We start from the raw sequence: 20,751 nt of genomic DNA on the forward strand, positions 1-20,751 counted from the left end.
TAAGGTCAGGTTGGGTGTGTTTGTTCACATGGTTGGTGTACACACATAATAGGGCCAGCTGCATGTCAAGATAATGATCTCATTCTTTCACTTCCTGTTCCCTTCACCACTTACTGTGACATCATAACAGGAAGGGGACAGAGTTGTTCACAGGAAATGGCTCTCCTGAGTCTAATCCTAAATCAGTGAATATTCAAAGGGATGCAACTAAAGGTCTTTCCAGTAAACAAAAGATGCAACTCAGCATGTTCCATCTGACCATTCCTGTTGGCTGGTGATACACAGCTGATCGTAAACTGCATCAGAAGCACTTACATAGCAGACAATCAAGTTAAAATCATCATGAAATGGCATTCACTATTCACTGCATTAAAAGTTTTCAGAGTCTAAAAGCTGTTCAATTCGCAGATCCATCTCTGCATCAGGGACACTTATAATGTCGGGACACAATAATATTATATAGTCATTGATCTATAAATCATAGGCCAAATTGTGCAGCCCTAAAAACAAGCACAATCAAAAAAATTGCATTTGGACTTTCCCACAAATCATGCAGCCCTACAATGTATTGTATACAAATCTACTTATGCTCATGGTTTTTCCTGGATTTAAGTTTTTTTGGTGCCCGCCTTATATGATCAGTTATTGTGATTTATGAGTGATGTAGAGGACTGCTGCGGTTGAAGACATGTTAACCGAGGGAGAGAACGAGCAGAGAACTCCTCCCATGTGCGCGCACTCTCTCTGTCTTCAAACTAAGCACTGTCTTAGCTCTTTCTCACTCGCACATATTAATCAAAATAAACTGAACTGACACAATGATAAAAGGTCTGAAGACTGAATCCATGTTGCATGTGGTGCATTCGGACCATTTTTTCCCTGAATTACCACTCAGTGTGAATTGCTCTCAGAAGACGTTGCCTCTTCTCTGACAAGCGTATGCACATGCAGCTGACATAAACCACACTTTCAATAAACAAAACATAAAATTCTATCCAGCCATGATGTGTTTTCTGTGTTGACAAATCTTCCACAATGTTCTAACAACCGGGATTCGCACACAGCGCATCCACTAATGTCTGATTCGCGACCTAATGACTCCTTTGTACCGATTAATTTTAATGACTGGCTTAAACAACTGATCGGTCCAACACTGAACTCACAAATCAGTGTATAATCATTTACTCATAACACATCTGAAATGAGAATGCAAATGTGCTTACTCCATTTAGCAAGAGTGCTTAGTAATCCACTAGACTGGGTAAACCCAGCCTGATCTGCCGGCGATTTGATTTCGCCCTGCAACTCAGTCTGGAAACCTGTACATTCATTTCTACTGCTTCTGTTACACTTTTGCGGGAACCAATCACAGACTGGCTTATCCACCTGGCGCGCTATTGGCGGGTTTAACACGATGACGGATAGAGAAGCGATGGGTCGTTGCCAGTTGATCACGCCTCTTGTGGTCTGATTGGTTGAAGGACTATCCAATTGCGTACAGAGTCATTTAATTTATGCTCGTTTATCACGCCTCTTGTGCAGTAGAAAATACAGAGCAGACTCCCCAGACTAATGTTCAATCTTAAATTGAGCTTGGTCTGGTGATAGCCAGACAAGTAATCCACAGTATTTTCAGGTTATTTATTGACAATGTGTAGTAAATAACCTATAAAATCATTTAGGTGTAGACTGGAGTGAGGGGAAACCAGAACAAAGCAAGTTGTTGTTGGCTAGCTGCTTATTTTATTCAATTGTAGATGGGAGAAAATTTGATTATTTGGTAAATACCTTTTTACAATGCTACTTTTTAATATTGATATGATTATATACAAAATAATTATCTGTAAACAGTGTAAAAAATGAGGAACAAAAGAAACCAACATCAAGGTAAGAGATCATACATAATATGAGATGAGCAAAAATCACAAACTTTAAAGGCGGCATGAAATCAAATTTTACAATTCGTATTTTTAGATTTAATCTTGTAGTGTTTACTATAACTGATTTATCTGTGCACTTCATAAATTTTTAAAAATAAATTTACCCTAATAATCTTTAATCAAATACGTTAACCTTCCCTCCCCCATCGAAACGACTTCTCTTCTCTCCCGGTCATGTGCTATGGCTAGGGCGGGGTTATCGCCCCCTGTCTCGTTTCTGCAACGCCTCTCAGAAACCTGTCACTGATCGTAGCAATATGGTGGTTAGGTGCATTTTTCTCGGTGTACACAATACCTTCTTCAGGAAGGACTTGAGGCAAAAAGAGAGAAATATATGAGAAATATAAGCTTTTTTTATGTAAAAATTACTCAATATAGTAGGACGAACAGCTTGTCGTGACGGCTCGCACTTAAATGCAGCGTATGTGAACGTGCTTACGGCTCGCCCCCCTTATAAGGGAGAGCTGAGAAAAAAAGTTTTACAGAAGTAAAGCCATAAAAGGCTTAAAATAAGTTAAATCTGTAGCATAAACCAGCGAAAAGTGAGGAAATATGCTCAGTAACATATGTTATTTAAGAGATAGATCGAGTTTTTCTCCACAACTAAGTGCAAACTGGCATTCAAATCTGCCTCCATTTTGTTAGCAACGCCCAACTTCCAAACGATCCAATCAATTCCCGAAGGACGAAATCAAGCCTCTCCCTACGTTTGTTCTAATTTCAGAAGCCGTTTCACTCGGATATACGTCACAATAAAGGAGAAAATGACGATCTCAACTTCCGTTTCACGCCGACTTTAAATTTATTGTCAGTATTGGGCTCGCAGATTGCGCGGGTAGGGTACTTTTTACTGTGTGTGTGGATGACCATGTCTGTCAGCCACCACCGAAGACCATTTTTGACCCAGGAAAAGCCCTGCTATTTATGCTATGTGAGAGAAATAGTAAACTGCTTAAATATATATTGGATTAAACAAAGAAATAACCAAAATATAATTTGGCATATACTGTCTGATCTATTAAATATATCAACCTGAATTGAGCTTCACAAGATATCAAGGATGTTTGACTGGTACACTAATAACAAGCAAGGCTCTGTAAGCGTTCCACCAGAGTGACAAACACATGCTCACATCACCGTTAGCTAATTACAGATCATCTCTGTGCTGAGGTTAGTGTGTCTGACTCATACACAGAATGCCAAGCTATTCAAGCTGTCAATCAGCAATAACGAAATGGCTTGTCGACTGACAAACTGACAGTTTCCACAATGAGATGGAAACTCAAGGGAATTCGACAAGGCCACATTCAATAATGACAGCGCTATATTGAGCAAGCCTCTGTTTTAGTGGGAAATCATTAAAACCAGCAGCCACACAACTTGTATTCATGCACTTACCCACATCCTGCTCATGTCGTTCAGGTCAGCCTTGTGCCGCATGGAGTCCTTAATGACCTGAGGTGACAAACAGAGAGACGGGGAGAGTTGAGACGGAGAGTTTATTTTAAGAAAAAAAAAAAGAAAATTTTTAGTAATAAATAAATAAATAAACCCCAAGATATTACTCTCAAATTAGATACCTAAAATAAAATAAAATAATCTGTTATTGGTATTGCCAATAACCTCAAAGTGGCCGAATATTGACAGATTAATTTGTCTGTCAGATATTTGGAACCTCAGATCTTAATCAAGGTATCAATTATTTGATCAGGTTTAAATCCGTTCTGCAGACATTCCCCAAATCTTAACACCTAAAACACGTGGGAAAATCAACATGTTCCATCTGGGCCAACTAATATGTAAGTAAATTGGAACACTTTATATACCAGCTACTAGATCTCTTCAAGTGAAGCGCAAGGGAGACTTGACAAACATTGATTTCAATAGAGGCTTGCATGTTGCAAAGCAAACTATAATCTAATATAATATAATTGCAATAGTCTAATAAGCATACAAATGCATAGCACATTGGGTAAAATACTCTAGTCTTTTTAGTTAGACTGAACTATTTTTATTGATAGTTCTCAGTATGAAAAATAAATAAAAATCACAATGCGTTTTGGTGCCGACTACTCTGCATAGGTTATTTGCAGTGCTGCTTTGAAATTTGCCTGCTTTGAAATGGTTGCTACCTACCTTTTTGAACAGATTTTAAAGGGTGTGCCTATGGTGCCTTAAAATGCTGTCTAAGTAGACAGCTGATCAAAAAAATTGTAACAGCTGTGAGAGTCAATGTGGGATAACTCAATATGGATTACACACACATCATGTGTCACTGATGCATGCTGCGTTTACTCTGGGGAGCTGTTTTGAGTGTGTGAGAAAAATTAATTAATCAAAAGGAGAGGCAGAGATATCAAGCGACTAAGAGATTGTGAGAACGTGAGAGTGAGGTGGAATTAGACGTGTAAGAGAGAATATGTATGTACTCACGCTTGGATGGCCGTCCCTCAGCAGCTTGTGGAAGACGTGGCAAAATTTCCAGCAGAGCACTGCATTGCTGGAAAGGGGCAGGCGGTTGACTGCAAGCCAAAATGTGTGAGCCCCCTTCTCATGATGCGTGCCCAATATGCACGGTGAAGACAGTAGTCAAGGACAAAAATGAGGGTCACGCTGTTTAAAGTCTGCATCTCTGAATCATCTTAATCCAGATGCTCTATTATTGGATGGATGGATGGATGGATGGATGGATGGATGGATGGATGGATGGATGGATGGATGGATGGATGGATGGATGGATGGATGGATGGATGGATGGATGGATGGATGGATGGATGGATGGATGGATGGATGGATGGATGGATGGATGGATGGATGGATGGATGGATGGATGGATGGATGGATGGATGGATGGATGGATGATTACTCACAAATTAGACACCAAAATAAAATAAAACAAATATATAGATTAATAGGCCTGCCAGATATATTGGTACATAGTATCTTAGCTGGAAGTATGTAAAAAGTAGGGAGTTTAATAAAATACCTCATGTTACCCGTAATTTAGACACCTTAAAATAAAATAAGTTCAAATGATCTTCGTTTATCAAATACAACACCTCATAATAACCTCAAATTAGATATCTCCAAATAAAATAACATCAAATAAATGAATAAAATAAAATAGCTAGATAAATCCCTTGAAATGTATTAAAAAAAATATCCTCAAATGAGGAACCTACCTCAAAATAAAAGGAAAAAAGCCAGTTTAAAAGTATTTTTAAAACCTTGGCAGATTAATAGGTCTGTCAGGTATATTGGTACCCATTTCTTAACTTGAGGTATCTAAACAGTAGGGCATTCAGTTTACAAAATTAAATGAAATGATAGTTATTTGGTGATGCCAATAACCAGCAGATTGCGATTTGGCTATTTTGAGGTTATCAGGTGATGCCACCTGCTTATTCATTGTAAAATATGCTTCTGAATTCTCTTTTACCCTCATATTCCTAAATACAGTATTTCTCTTGCAGGGTAACACAAACAAAAGGATATTCCTGGCATGCTTCTCTTTGACAGCCACCTCCTGTGTGTTGATGGCTTTGTTGATGCTCACTGCCTGTAGAAGAGAAAGAGAGAAGGAAAATTCATTTTTGGGCCCTTCGTTCAGTTAAAGATTAAAAAGCAACTCATAGCAGAAGAGTGTGCCTGTGTGCTGAGGGAAACAGTGAGTTTTAGTGTTTCACAGGAGCCTTATTGAGCAACTTTAACCACCGCTGCGCAACCACCACTGAATACTAATGAAGTTCACCTCAATGAGTGTTTAACAGGCAGCATGACCTAAAACACTATTAGCGCTTGGGCTACATCCTGCTAGTTTATGATTCATCTCTTAATCATATATACCATGCTCACGGTGTAACAAACTGGAAAGAGGTATTGAGAAAGCACTAGCCATATGTTCTCTACATACGTCTCTTTTCTGTTCCCGTCATAGATGCCAAACCACCATCAGTTAAGAACCTTCACAACATAAACAGTGTTCCTGTTTAAATAAGCATCACATATTCAGTCATGGTCAGCTGAATGTAATGAACCCTTTATCGGCCCATCAGATAATGCACATGGTTTCATAAGCCAATTAAGGTGTGGCAGTCGAGTCGCTCAGTCTTACTTCCTTTAAATGCCAGAATCTCTACAAATACTTCAGGTCTAAAATAGCAGCTCTAAAAGGCTGCAGCCGTGTACTTGTGATGCAAAAGCTGTCCACAAAGTGTAACCATGTAAAAGTCTTTAATGTCACTTGATCAATTGAATGCATTCTTGCTGTCTGAATGCATTCATTTTTTACCCCAAAAATTCTTGAAAATTGAAAATAACTATAAAATTATACAAGATAGTAAATTACTATTTTAAAGGAACACGGCAACTTTTTGGGACTTTAGCTTATTCACCGTATCCCCCAGAGTTATACAAGTCCATAGTACCATTCTCATCTCCGTGCGTGCCATAACTCGATAGCCTAGCTTAGACATGACATGAAAATTAAAAGTTGCGATTTTCTAGGCTGATATGGCTAGGAACTATTCTCTCATTCCTGCTTAATAATTCCTGACTTTTGCTGCCGTACCATGGGAGCAGCGGCGCAGTGATATTACACAGCGCCTGAAAATAGGCTAACTTCCGTCAACATAACCCAACGTGACAACCTGCTTTCACAGAGAGCGTGCTGGGGACTATTTTCAAGGCTGCGTAATATCATTGTGCCGCTGCACCCATGGTACGGCACAAAGTTCCTTGATCATTACACAGGAATGAGAGTAGGCTATAGTTCCTAGCCATATCGGTCTAGAAAAATCGCAACTTTTCATTTTTCGTCGGTCTTAATACCCGATGTAACTATACACATCACCACATGTAAATAGGAAAATGTTGCCGTTATTTTGTCACTTATTGATCAGTAGGCTAGCTGGAGCCATTTACCTCCAGTCTTTGTGCTAAGCTAGGCTAGCGGTGGGTGCGTCAGACAGAGTTATGGCACGCACGGAGATGAGAATGGTATGTATGGACTTATCTAACTCTGGGGGATACGGTGAATAAGCTAAAGTAACAAAAAGTCGGCGTGTTCCTTTAAATATTTTTTAATCAAAATTATCAAAAAAAAAAATTTTACCAAATATGTGTGTGCTGTGTATTTTTATGCTTAGAGCATCACGTTATCTTAGCAATATGCTACACTAACAACACTATCATTTAAAAGTTTGAGGTTAGTAAGAATTTTTGGGGTAAAAAATGAATGCATTCAGACAGCAAGAATGCATTCAATTGATCAAGTGACATTAAAGACTTTTACATGGTTACAAATAAATGCTGTTTGTTTGAACCTTCTATTCATCAAGGAATCCTGGGGAAAAATGCATTGCGGTTTCCGTGAAAACTGTTGTCAACATTGATAATAATAAGAAATGTTTCTAGATCAAATCAGCATATTAGAATGATTTCTGAAGGATCATGTGACACCCATGGATTAATGATCACAGAAATAAATTACACTTTAAAATACATAAAAATAATATAAAATAATTATTTTAAATTGTAATATTTCATAATATTACTGTTTTTACTGTTAATAAAAAAAATGTCGTACAGACACCAACCTTTTTAAATGGCAGTGTAAGTTTTGAAAGAGAAATACTGATGCATATGCTTTGGAGCAAAAATCATTTTTGTTGAAGGGGCCAGGGATCATCCTGACAGGAAATTTTGGCAAGGATGCTGAGAGAATGCTGTTGTAATGCGTATAAAAGTGCTGTTGTACACACACAGCATTCAGTCTTTATCCCCTGTGTCGGCTTCTGCTGCCAGACACACGGTTAAAAGGTGACATGGCATGGCTTTGTGTAGACGAGATGGATCCATGGGATGAGAGTCTCATTAAGTCACAGCTGTGATCTCAAGCATAAGGAAAAGGATGAAGAAGGTTGGAAAAATTCTTCCAGGTTTCTGAGACCAACCGAGGGTGCGAAAATACACAATGGCTAGAGCTAGACATGCATCTTCATAATTTATAGGTAAAGCTTTACCATCCCCACCCCAAACCCTGCCGTGATACGCACCCCGGACCAACCCAACAGAATTTTCTTGCCAATGTTCTTACGCTAAAAAAGGCACTAGGTTTCTTCTATCCCTCTCCAACAACCAATGATGCATTCAGACCAGATAAACATATGACTAAAACAGTCCATGAGGCATAAAGTCTATAAAAAAGAGATCAGTAGAAATGACGTCAACAAATTTCCATTAAAACCTTCAAAAATAAAGGACTATATAAACATGGCAGCCTAAGAAAATGCTAGTGTGAGGAGAGGTGTGACCTAATTTGTTCACACTGAGACTTTGTCGTCTGTGTGAATGAGTAGTGCCAGCTGCCCAGGCCTCTTGGCACTGGGCGAGTGAATTTACTGGCATCCCAGACCCATTATCTCTCTCACAGGCATGGGCGAATGATAAGATGAAGTGATAACCACTTGGTTGGGCCAGTGGTCAAAATTTTTACTTGCCCTGACAAAGCTTTCACTGGCCTCACCAAAATAAAAGGTTTTGTTGTTGTTTTGATCCATGTAACATTGTATTCTAGTAAAAAAAGACAAGAGGCTAAGAGATTGTCAAGATCATTTGTGTAGCCTGCCTGACACAGTATTTTCACAGACTAATACACGTCACATCTCTCATAGACTACAGTATTTAAAATAGCATATCAGTTATCTTCCCAATTTAATTTACAGAGCAATCCCTGCAAAGTGTTTAGGTTAAGTATAGAAGAGACCAGGATTAGTGTCTGTCGCACTCGCAAGACTCACAGCGGGGGGCGATGGTCAGGATGGTTTCGCTCCTTCGGCACACCCTACTGTACATTACGATGAACTTGAATGCACATGAAATGAAAGGCACTTAGGAGATTATCCACACTAATTTTTCCCCGGCCTTAATTTAAGACCGGCCTTTATTAAGTAAGTAGACTGAAGTTGCTTCATTGCAGTACGTGTTCATCTGGAAATATTAAGAACAATATAAAATTGATACTTACATATACTTATATTTGATATTTATATGAATACTACATTTACAGCATAAAGACACATGTACCACAACCTGAAGAGTGAGGTTTTTACAACTATACTGAAAAGGACCTTTACTTGCTAATAGGGATGGGCGATATCTTATCGTTTGCGATATACCGGTAAAAATTCTCCCCACGATAAAAATTTGTCTTCCCGCGATAATAACGATAAAGCCTAGTTGATGGCGCGACCCATCCGACAGTGCCGCCGCTGCCCGTGTTGATGCCCTAAGCGTTATTACTTTATGATGGCCGATGGCCGCAGTGGCTGCGTTCGTCACTTTGTATAGCTGAACGGGGGTTGGAGAGAGAATTTTCTTTTGGTGCCCGGTGTCCTACGCGGCGCGTGTGATGGGAGCGGCGGCACTGAATCCGCATCTCACGTGCAGAGCGAAAACAACTATGGCGGAAGCTGCGGAAGAGTTCATAGCTAAACGAGGGGCACCTGAGGGCAATCTGAACCATACAGATGTATTTTCACTCGCTGAGCACTTGGACTGACCGCTTAAGAGATTCGCTCTGTCTCAATCGATCGGTAAAGCACACTATTTCAGTTCATCTCAATGAATGCGCAGTGTATTTGACGCACATTAACAGTGTTGGGGAAAGTTACTTTGAAAAGTAATGCATTACAATATTGCGTTACTCCCTTAAAAAGTAACTAATTGAGTTAGTTACTTTTTAAGAAAAGTAATGCTTTGCGTTACTTTTGCGTTACTTTTTCTCACCTGGGCTGGGCTTGTTTTTGGGTTTTTTATAACAAAAAAGTAAAATATTTTTGTAAAGACCTCTTCATACCAAAATTTAAATAATAAGCCCCAGGCTGAGGTAAAAATGCAGATTCACGCATGAACAGTAGAGGGCGCAGCTCCATTCTGGATAATGGGAGAATTGGATGCAGGAGAAAAAAGTTTTACCAACAAAAACAAAATATCTAGTAATTTTCATCATCAAAGGTCAGCAGCAAGACATTGGTAAATTAAATATAAAGGTAGATTAAATGCGTAGTATTCTGATTTTGCATTTGACTGATTTTATTCATTTTGAGGAGTACAGAATCTTTATTGTGCAAGTGAGATAAATAAATGCTCACATTAAGTCTAGAACTACAATAACCATCATGTTCACACACACGCCTCTGCACTTATTTTTCTCAACATGGGGGCAGGAGAGCTGTCAGTCAAATTAATGTGAAAAAGTAACTTGCGTTACTTTTTTGAAAAAGTAACTCCGATATTTTGTTGTAAATTTGAAAAGTAATGCGTTACTTTACTAGTTACTTGGAATGCGTTACCCCCAACACTGCACATTAAACACTAGTGTGAGGCGCGCGACTGAGAGGGCTCAGTGTTTCACACACACTCAAAGAGAGAGCGAGAGAGTCTTACACAACACAGAATTGACGTGCTACATGTAAACAATATCCTTTGTTGTATTTTCCTGTAAAATAATGCCGTTAATTTGGAATTATTCAGCCTTTCATGAACAGGAATAAACGAATGCACAAACGGGAACCTCATTGCCATCGGCTGGCGTGCACCTATTACTGTGCCTGTTTTGACTTCAGCAAATCAGTTTGAATGAGCGCTGACAACGTGATTAATATTCATGAACCCAGAAGCTCATTAATCCTTAGTGCAGTTTATTTTTATTATTTGAAGAATTCGTGGTAATATTATCTTATCAACTCAAATTACTGAAGTTCTATCATTAAATCATAATTTTTAACTTTTTTGTAATCTGAAGACATGGTTGGGATAATTACTTTAGCTGTTTCTGCTATTTTTACCACTGTTTGCACCATGAGTGTATGAATAAATACAGAATCGGTTTACATTTAAAACTTGTCATTGATTTGAATTATTATTGTTTGTATTGTGTGATGTTTTTCAGCACAGTTGCACTATTTAAACATTACCTGCACTTTTACAGAAGACAATTATATCTGCAACTTTTCCATTTCTGAAAAGGCTGGTGTGGAATTTTACATTAAAAAAAAGTATATATATTATGTATTATATGAGCCTATTTGATGACAGGTATGTTTTACTTAAGATCATTGTTTGTTTTTCTGAGTCTGCATGCAGCTCTCACTTGTATCCAAAAACATGGGGAATGATACTACATTTATCGTCATTGATATCGTTATCGCAATAAATACTAGAAAATATCGGGATACATTTTTAAGTCCATATCGCCCATCCCTACTTGCTAAAGTATAAACTATCAATCAGACAACAGAAGGCATGTAGAAGATTTTGTACAACAGGTTGTCTCACATTTCAATCAAATGTGCGTATCAAATATGACACAGTAGGCTCCATGGGGTTAAAATGATAGATTTGCATTCAGATTTGCATTCAGATTTGCATTCAGAAATGCATTGCCATTCTACGCAAAAACGATGCAATTGCTTTATTATTTCTTCCCTTGTTCAAACCATAGTGACTAACTGCTTTTGCATTTCAAAGCAAGCTCTACAAACAGCTTGTTATGCCACAAGTAGTTTATTCAATCCCTCGCCTACAGCAATATCAACCCATTAGACACTTAATTACTGTAGCACTATTTCTATATGGAGCTGACACAAGCTTGTTAAGCAAAGCATATGTGACGGACGATCTGCAAACATCTGCGCTGTGAACCATTCTGACAGTCATGTTGCACAGAACTGCCAAAGGCACAATATCAATCAAATCAATAGGATCTTAGATGGGAGTAATGCACTACAGGGATATTAAGGCCAGCTGTCCTCATGTGACCCATCTGCCTGGAGAGGAGACTGTAAGGAAATATCTCTCCTCATATTGAGCTTTATCCTTTAACCCACGCTGCTCCATGATTACACAGGCCGGGAATCCCGGGATGTTATGAGAAATAATTAGTGGATAACTAGTTTATTGATACGCCAAAACTTAACTGTCGTTTTTAAGGGTGGGTGATTGAATGGGAATAAGTTGCGAATAAGAATTAAAGGTCCTGTTTTTTTGAAGCTTTGATTGTGTTTACAGTGTGCAATATAACATGTGTTCATGTTTCGCGTGTAAAAAAAACAGTATTTTTCACACAATTGACTTATCTGTATACCGCTGTTTTCACTGTCCTCAAAACGGCTTGATGATTTCCCTGTTCTATGAAGTCCCTCCTTCAGAAATACGTAACGAGTTCTGATTGTGCCAGCGGTTCCCGTGTTGTGATTCGACAGCAGCTTAGCACACGTTGCCCGGAAAGGTCACGCCTCTTACCATAACGGGGAGATGCATGCGTCAATATGAGATGCATGCGCTCAAAGTACAGCGTTCCTGAAGGCCAAATAAAGGTGATTTGACTCCGGGATGAAAATAACAGCGTCTCGACGACATGGCGACAAACACACTCTACGAACTCAACACTTCCGCTTCTCCACGTGGGAGAGAAACAAGACCACGCCCCCTTTTTTGCATATTCTTGTGGGCGGAGATTAGTCAACAAACTGTTCTACTGACGTCATTAAAGCAGGGAGTACAGGGATGTAGTCCAAACCGGCCGTTCGCTGTAGGCTTTGAAAGGGAACTTCTGTTAAATAAAATATCTCGCTTGGCATTGAACTTTGAGCTTTATAATTTTACAGGTATTATTTATGCTCTAACAGCAACAACATTACACACTAACTAAAGTTTGAAAAATGGGATCACGAAGAACAGGACCTTTAAGAAAATCTGATGTATCACGGTTTACACAAAGGAAATAAGCAGCACAAATGTTTTGAACACTGATAAACATTCTCGAGCAGCAAACCAGGATATCAGAATTATTTCTGATGGATCATGTGACACTGAAGACTGGAGTAATGATGCTGAAAATACAGCTTTGCCATCAGGAAGAAATTTAAAATGTTTAAATATATTAAAACAGAAAACGGGTATCTTAAACTGCCAAAATTACCTTGTCTTGCAAAAACATAAAAAAAAATCTTACCAACCTCAAACTTCAAAAAGTATATTTTTCAAATATCATGAACAAATAATCAAATTAACCAAGTCAAATTAGGCTGTGTGATATTTATGATATTTATTTAGGTACCTAACAGTAGTTTTCAGGTACAGAAATTGAATAAAGTAATCAAATGTAAAACATCAATGCATATAATCTTCACTGTATAGCCTAAATTCAATACATATGAATAATTAATAAAGTTACAAAAGCTATTCAGTCAAGAGCAGTGAGTGATTTCCTTGTCTTTTGTTGTTTGATTAACATTAAAAGGTAACAACCCTAAAACAACTTTTTTTAGTTAATGATCTGCAAAACTGGGGCTTTATTAATGCTGTGTTGTAATAATTGACAGTGATTATTAATGCTGTGTTGTAATAATTGACAGTGATTCATATGCGCATGTCAGTCAGCGCGGCATCCCACGTCAGGCTCGTTGAGCTTTATTCAGTCCATTCTAGGGCTGCAACAACGAATCGATAAAATTGATAAAAATCGATTATTAAAAGAGTTGGCAACGAATCTTTTGTAGCAACCTGTGCACTTTCTGAAGATTTTTTCCACTGTGAATTTGCACTGTCAGTTCTTTTCTTTAATAAAGGATTGGAAATTAATGTTTTTTTATTATTTATCTGATTCGTCGATTAATCGAATAAATAATCTACAGATTAATCGATTATTAAAATAATCGTTAGTTGCAGCCCTAGTCCAATCAATTTCTGATTTTGACCGCATCTGAAATGGGTCAAACCATAGATATTACCTAAGAAGTTAAAGTAAATACGCTAGAAATGCGCGCTCATTCAAGGACGTGCATTTATTGCATGGACGGAGAAAGCAGGACGCCTGCATTTCATCTGATGGTACGCACAAAAGGTTTTTTATTTAACACTACTAAAGTTAAATAAGCAAATATAGCCTAACTATTATACACCTTTCAGAGCATCAGTGAGAGCAATGGCACCGCAGAACGAGTAAAGCTACTCTATCTCTTTTAAATGTTTTTTAATCTGAAAACTGCTTAAAAACTGCTTAAACTGAAAACTTAATCTGAAATCTGAAAACTGTGCGCATGTTCACAGGAAAACAACTGAAAAACAGTGCTGGTCCTCTCAATACTGTCTGGTTATTTTATTGACTGAGATGGCTTCAGATGATTCAGTGAGAGAGCAGTCCAAACTCATTCAAGTGGATTCAGGCCGTTTTGCAAACTCGTTTGACCCATTCATAATGTAGAACATAATTTAAGCCTCAAAATGTGCGCAATGCGCAGTTCAGTTACTTAGCTAATGCTGTTAAACTGAATATACAATTTTTTTCTTCTTAAATACCCACATAAACAACTAATTGTTCGTCAGTAGACCCCCGTTAATAGGCTATACCCCCGGGCCTCGCACATCACGTTCGCACAGGGCCTTGCACCCCCTTTGCGACGGGCCTGCGTATCCATTGACAGAAACATACATTAGCCTAACTCTGTGTTATTTTCACCAAACCATATTATATATGCATCGTCAGATTAAAGATGAAACGCTGTGCAAATGAGTTCCGAACATCATGGTTAGATTTTTTATCTTGTACGATGAAAATGTGTCCACGACCGGTTTTATCAGTTGCAGTTCTGGCACCTACGTCTCAACATACTGCTACAACGCGACGTACATTCACATTACATGTTAACGCAGAGGTAGAGTTACACTAACGACACTGTAATTCACAAAAATGCATTATTTTCATGTGCTTTAAAGCCTTACCAGGTAAACATTTCATTCACGTGCTGATGCGCTGTTCTAACATGCGCTTTTCATACACCCGAAGCACACAGGCACTAAAAGCCTGTCAAACAGCATTTGACAACAGTCAGTTATCTTTCGTCTTATTGCACCAATTCTGACAAATACACAAAGTTTAAATAAACACAGTTGGTTATGTCTAAAGTGAAAGTAAACATTTAGGAGAAAATCCGACATGCAGGTCTTAAAGTGACAGCAGCTAATAGTAAAGATGCGTGTAGGTCGCTTGTCCTTAAAGGGATAGTTCACCCAAAAATGACCCAAACACTCAAATCCTAATGCTAGGAGTGGACCGGTCATCAAACTGTGGTCATTTTTTCTCTATGGTCTCTTGTGTCTGATGTCTCTCAGGGCTCCAGACTAACTTTTTTCACTAGGAGCACAGTGGCCCCCAACTGAAAATTTTAGGGGCACAACCAGAAATTTTAGGGGCGCACACCGTAAATCAACATGCTAACCAAATCTACTAATTTCCACTGTATTACTAATAGGAATCGGTATCATTAAGGTTTTAATGGTATTACTACTCTTACCCATACTGCGTAGCGATCCGGTACTTTAACGGTATTCTTATCGGTTCTTTTTATTATACTTTATTTTTTATTTTATAAAAAAAAAAAAAAAAAAAAAACATAATTAAGAACATAATTAACATGGCTTTATAATCTGAAAAGTAAAATATCTAAACCAAAAGAAACCGCAAAGTTTGAACAAAAATATAAAACATCTATTTGTAAATGGACCAGTGTGCAGGCATTCGGAAGGTCTGCTAACATTAATATTACAGTAGAGAACAAACCTACAAAGAAATCTAATAAAGTAATGAAATTTAAAATAACACTGCATAGTTTTCACTGTATAAATTGATAGATTAATGCTTATAAAAGCTAAAGTTATTAATTCAAGAGATGTGAATATTTTTTATTTGGCTCAATCGTCAGCAGGTTTATTAGACGCTGCCCCTTTAAGACCGATCGAATGTAGAACTAATAATATCACATTCTCCTATTTCTCCAAACTATTTACGCCCATTTAAGATATAATATAAACTGTTAAAAGAACTACTCTCCAATCCGGTCATTTTGACACCGGCTATTTGTTGTTTATTTGATGGTTTAGACGCGCACACGAAGCCTAAAATATTAAGTGCAAGTCGGCAGCACACACACATAAGCCGCCTTGAAGTTGGAAACAGCGTCTCTTGCGCGGATTATTGTGGATTTAATAGCTCTTTATTATTATTAGATTAATATCACAGCACATACCTAAAGTTTAAGCAGACTAAACTTTTGTTTAGTTCTTGGCCACTCATTAAAGCTGACTGTGGTGTTGTGTTCGCTGTAGCTCCACGTGAGCTCGCTCGCTTTCTCTCTTACGGATTGCGAATAGCAAAAATGCATCACGCACAAATGGTTTAATATTATCTCGTATAGAAACGGCTGGCAAAGATAGAATTTCCCAGACATAACGTCTATCAATTATAATTAGTAAGTGTATTTTCTCAATTTCTCCAGTATGACAGCAGGCAAATTTACTGGTCGCACTGGATGTAAAATTCAGTCGCACACTCTCAAATTTTAGTCGCAAAATGCGACCATTTAGTCGCACTCCGGAGCCCTGTCTCTTCTAGAGCTTACCATCTTGGATCACCCTGACTTTCCCATCTCCCGTGGACTGAAGAATGCAGACTCTACCCACAGTCCTCTAAAGGGCATTGCGGCCAACCCAAACAACATTTCCAGCTTCCCATTTTGGGTAATCTCACTACTCTGAGGTGGTTCAGAGAATAGGCTTCCAGTTTAAAGTGCACCATCTCTTGAAGCACTGCTGATCTGCGGCTTCTCTTCGGCTTTTTCTGAGGCGTGGGTGTAAAACTTAAGTTGAAAGAACTAAAAATACCTCTCAACTTCCTGAGGTGGCCCTCTGTTCTCAAGATTAGGTCTGAACACCATAAAATACCAAAACTCTCTCACACACTACAATAACATACACAAGCTTCTCCTTTCTCGCCATGTTGATGAGTGGGGGATTGATGCTCACACTTAGCCACTAGTGTTTTTTCAGCTAACGCAGTCTCCTGCAAACAACTCCACCCCTTTTAAAGGTCACTGCAGTGAAAGGCAACTGTGTACTGCGTTACGAAAATATTTTTCTTCCCTTTTAAAAGACAATTTATAAGTTTTACTCATTTATGACTCAAACTTCCTCTTGCAATGAACACTCAGTCAACACTAGTTAGGACTCTGGAGTGGAGGGGGGAAAAAACACACTGAACAACCCTGACTTGTTTTGCACAAATGTAAAGGGGTAGTTAATATCACCTTGACAAGCAGCAAAACTAGACCAGTGGAACGGATTTTCAGGTCTACATTTGTGAGGGTATATCTTTTCTAACACATAAGTACATCATCCAGCTGTCAAAATACTTCAATAAAAACATTTAATTTGAGTACATCTTACACACTTTGACCAAATACAGCTGCTAAAAGCAAACCAACATCAAATGCAAACGGATCCTCAATTGCAACATCATCAACATTGCAAGAAATGCAGTAAATCAACAACACTTGTCTTTGAGACAGCAAATACCAGATCTGTAGAAAGACTAAAACAGAAAACACCAAAAAACCAAAAAACACATTAGATTGAAGGCCACAGTCCGAAAATTGAATATATTCACCATCATATTAAAATGTACATAAAAATACAATAGATTTATATTCTCTGCATTCTTAAATGCAAAAAATAAACAAAAAAATATTAAACAAGCAAAATACATAGAAATGAAGATATGCAATTGCATGTTTTTTTCATGGGTTCAGTTCCTATGGAATGCATGAACTGATTAACATTTATCACATTGTAAGTTACCTTGGACATAAAATCATCTGCCAAATACGCTATGAAAATAAATGAAGACGTATAAATGGTTAAAGTGCCCCTATTATGCTATTTTAACCCTTAAAGACCTAGAACATTTTTGGGGTGCCTGACTTGCCTCTACTTTTCTTTTTTCTCACCCATTCTAGCAGTTAGCATCAAGTGTCCTATTTCATTTTAAACAGAAGAACATGAAGTTTCCATCTAGCCCAATTTTACATTTATTTAGTCTGAGAATGGATTAAATTAATAGAATTTTAAGAAAAACGCATGGTGTGGTGAGGTGTTTTTACTGTGAACTCAAACAGAATTTCACGAAGTTTGGATTTTTTCCTTTAGAAAGTTAGACTTGGTTGTTTTAGACTTCCAGATGAAATTTGGGGGGTGGTGGGACTATGATGAACAATCGTTTCTGTTTGGCTCAGGGGAACAACCCACATGCGTTTCCTTGACGAATCAATGCTGTAGATTTTGATGACGCATCCACTCACCACGGACCCTCTGAATAATCAATCGCGAGAAATGTGATACTTCTGAAAAGCTGAGTTTCTCCTCTTTATGGTGCATTTTACAGCATACAGATCAATGACTCTCAAACGACTCGATTGATGAATCAGTCTCTCTAAATCCCCCCTTTCCGCAAGCTACTCTGCTCTGACTCTCCAGAAGGCCCAGTCTGTTGTTGTGATTGGTCTACCGCTTACCACGAGCATTTCTGAAGCTAAACGTCCATTGCCGTAACGGAACTTCAGCTCCGTCCGGAGGTTTCCTAAAGCTCAGCGATTGTACACACTGTAAAGACAGCAACGATGACGTCGATTTTACGATATCAATCCGAGCTCGTCCGATGATGATTGGAAGAACTAGTTATTCAACCCAAACCTCCATCGCAAGCACGACTTGAGCAGGACGTTTCTCACTGATATGCTACTTATTTTGAGGTACATTATGAGATGTTGCAACTGTAATTCCTCACCATCAGCTAGGGCTGGGCGATGTAATGTTAGCAAACGTTATATACATGTTGGCAAATCAAAAGAACATGATCCGACCACATGATGGCGCGCCTGATGAACCGCTCTCATGTGACGTGCTCAGTGAAAGTAGAACACATCACGTCAAGTGGCTGTTCACACAAAAAGCAATATTGCGTTGAAAAAAACAAGAGTGGAATGTACAGTGGAATGGGAAAAAAAGCTAAGATATTAGACGCCAGCTGAACTTTCTTCTAACTTGAGCGCCGTGTTTTAGGGCTGTCAACGAATATTCTAAATTCGAATATATATTCGAATAGTTTTTAAAAAACGAATTTCGAAGGTGAAAATTAATATTCGAATAAATAAAAAAATGTGGGGAAAAAAACGCCCGCGGTAGTAGAGGCGTGGCTGTCTGCTTTGCGAGTGAAGCCTTGTGTACTTTGGCCCGTCTCCAGAGCGCGAGCCCCCCACTGACTGCGCGCGCTCCTCCCCAAACGGACGAGGCGTTTATATTTGACGCGCTCGCCGTTGTGCTTTTCTTTGAAACGACAGATGGCGACTCGGAGTAATTGTTCTATAAACTATCAGGAAAAGCGTCGAGAAGAAGTGGGCTAATGTACACAGGTGACGATATTTATTTTAGTACACTTCACCGAAAACCACACTACAAAAGAATCATGTAAAACAGATCAAAATAAACCTTGATATTACTTGTGACTAGGGGTGCACCGATCCGATATTAGGATCGGATATCGGCCGCGATACTGACAAAATAGCTGGATCGGGGATCGGAAAAATTAACAGATCCACAAGCCGATCCAGGTGTTTTTTTCCGTCGCAGCAGAACCTACGTCATTCGTCAGCTTCACGTGTGTCGCATGCTAGAAGGGAGCGAGCCAGAGAGTCGGCTGTGTGGAGGAGATATTTCACGCTTGCCACGCCAACTAGTTCGTCGCTGTTTCGAGGGTATTACTGCAAAGTCAGGGTCTTTCCTGCATTGACATTTTTTTGACGGCCAAAGCCTAATTTGATGAGTTATTGTGATTTACGAGTGATGTAGAACAGATGCTGCGCTTGTGACTGAGTGACAGAGAGACCGATCTGAGAGCTCCTCCCCCGCGCGCGCTCTCTGGGTCTTCAAAATAATCAGCGTTAGCTCTCTCATATTTCACATATTAATCCAAATCAAAAGCTCGGAAGACCGAAACCATGTTGCACGTGACACATTCGGACAATTTTGTCCTTGAATTATCACTGGGTGTGAATTGCGCTCAAAAAACATTGACTCTTCTCTGACCAGCTGACATAAAGCATACTTTCAATAAGCGGGAGACAAATTATATCCAGTTATGAAGTGTTTTCTGTGTGTTGACATCTTTCGCGATGTTCTAACAGACGGGATTCGCACACAACGCGTCTGCTAATGTCCGATTCGTGACCTAATGACTCCTTTGAACCGAATCATTTTAACGACTGGCCAGAACAACTGATCTGTCCAACACTGAACTCATGAATCAGTTTATTAATTTACTCAGAACGCAACTGAAATGAGAACACAAGTGTGCTTACCCATTTTAGCAAGAGTGGGTAGTAAGAATTATTTTTAATTATCAACAGCATTTCATCTTATTTCCGTTGACAATGTGTAGTAAAATAAATAGGCCTAGCCTACAATCATTTAATCTGGAGTGAGGTGAAACCAGAACAAAGTTGTTATTAGCTAGCTGAAAATTTTTATTAAATTGCATATGGTAGAAAATTAGACTATTTGTTAATTTGTAATGCTACTTTTTAATATTGATATGATTATATACCAAAACAATTATCTGTAGTGTAAAAAATGTTTGGTAACTGTCAGATTACTATTGTATGTTTGACCAATACACTGTTTTTTGTTTCCACTGCTACATTTTATTTATTTAAAGAAGTTAGATTACATTCTATTTTAGATTTGAATGCACAATTGTTTTTTAAATAAATAAGAATTCAACACCTTACATACATCTGTTATTTTGTCTTAGTTATGTTTAGTTAGTAAAGTCTGGTGCCTTTAGTCTCTTCAAGGAAGGTATAAGGTGGAAGATATACAGTTTATTATTAATTCAACAATATATCGGATCGGTATCGGG

The 20,751-nt window shown here is 38.5% G+C and overlaps 1 protein-coding gene across 5 annotated transcripts in view; it reads right to left on the reverse strand.

Annotated features, from left to right (window-relative positions):
• Positions 1 to 20,751, reverse strand: part of hip1 (huntingtin interacting protein 1) — a 64,466-nt gene that overhangs the window by 25,146 nt on the left and 18,569 nt on the right. For 4 of the 5 annotated variants that reach the window (XR_013817023.1, XM_079823114.1, XM_079823115.1 and 1 more), the window contains exons 2-4: positions 5,436 to 5,499; positions 4,374 to 4,516; positions 3,339 to 3,395 (exon numbers count right to left, since the gene is read on the reverse strand). Coding sequence is in view for 4 of the 5 variants with exons in the window: in XM_079823114.1 (XP_079679240.1) it covers positions 3,339 to 3,395; positions 4,374 to 4,516; positions 5,436 to 5,499 (264 nt within the window). In the remaining variant the exon portion in view is untranslated. Of the gene's footprint in view, positions 1 to 3,338; positions 3,396 to 4,373; positions 4,517 to 5,435; positions 5,500 to 16,402; positions 16,433 to 20,751 lie in introns of those variants that run through there. The other variant, XM_079823116.1, reaches the window with a different exon arrangement.

This window comes from Gobio gobio, assembly GCF_949357685.1.
Source record: "Gobio gobio genome assembly, chromosome: 8".
NCBI classification, from domain to species: Eukaryota; Metazoa; Chordata; class Actinopteri; order Cypriniformes; family Gobionidae; genus Gobio; species Gobio gobio.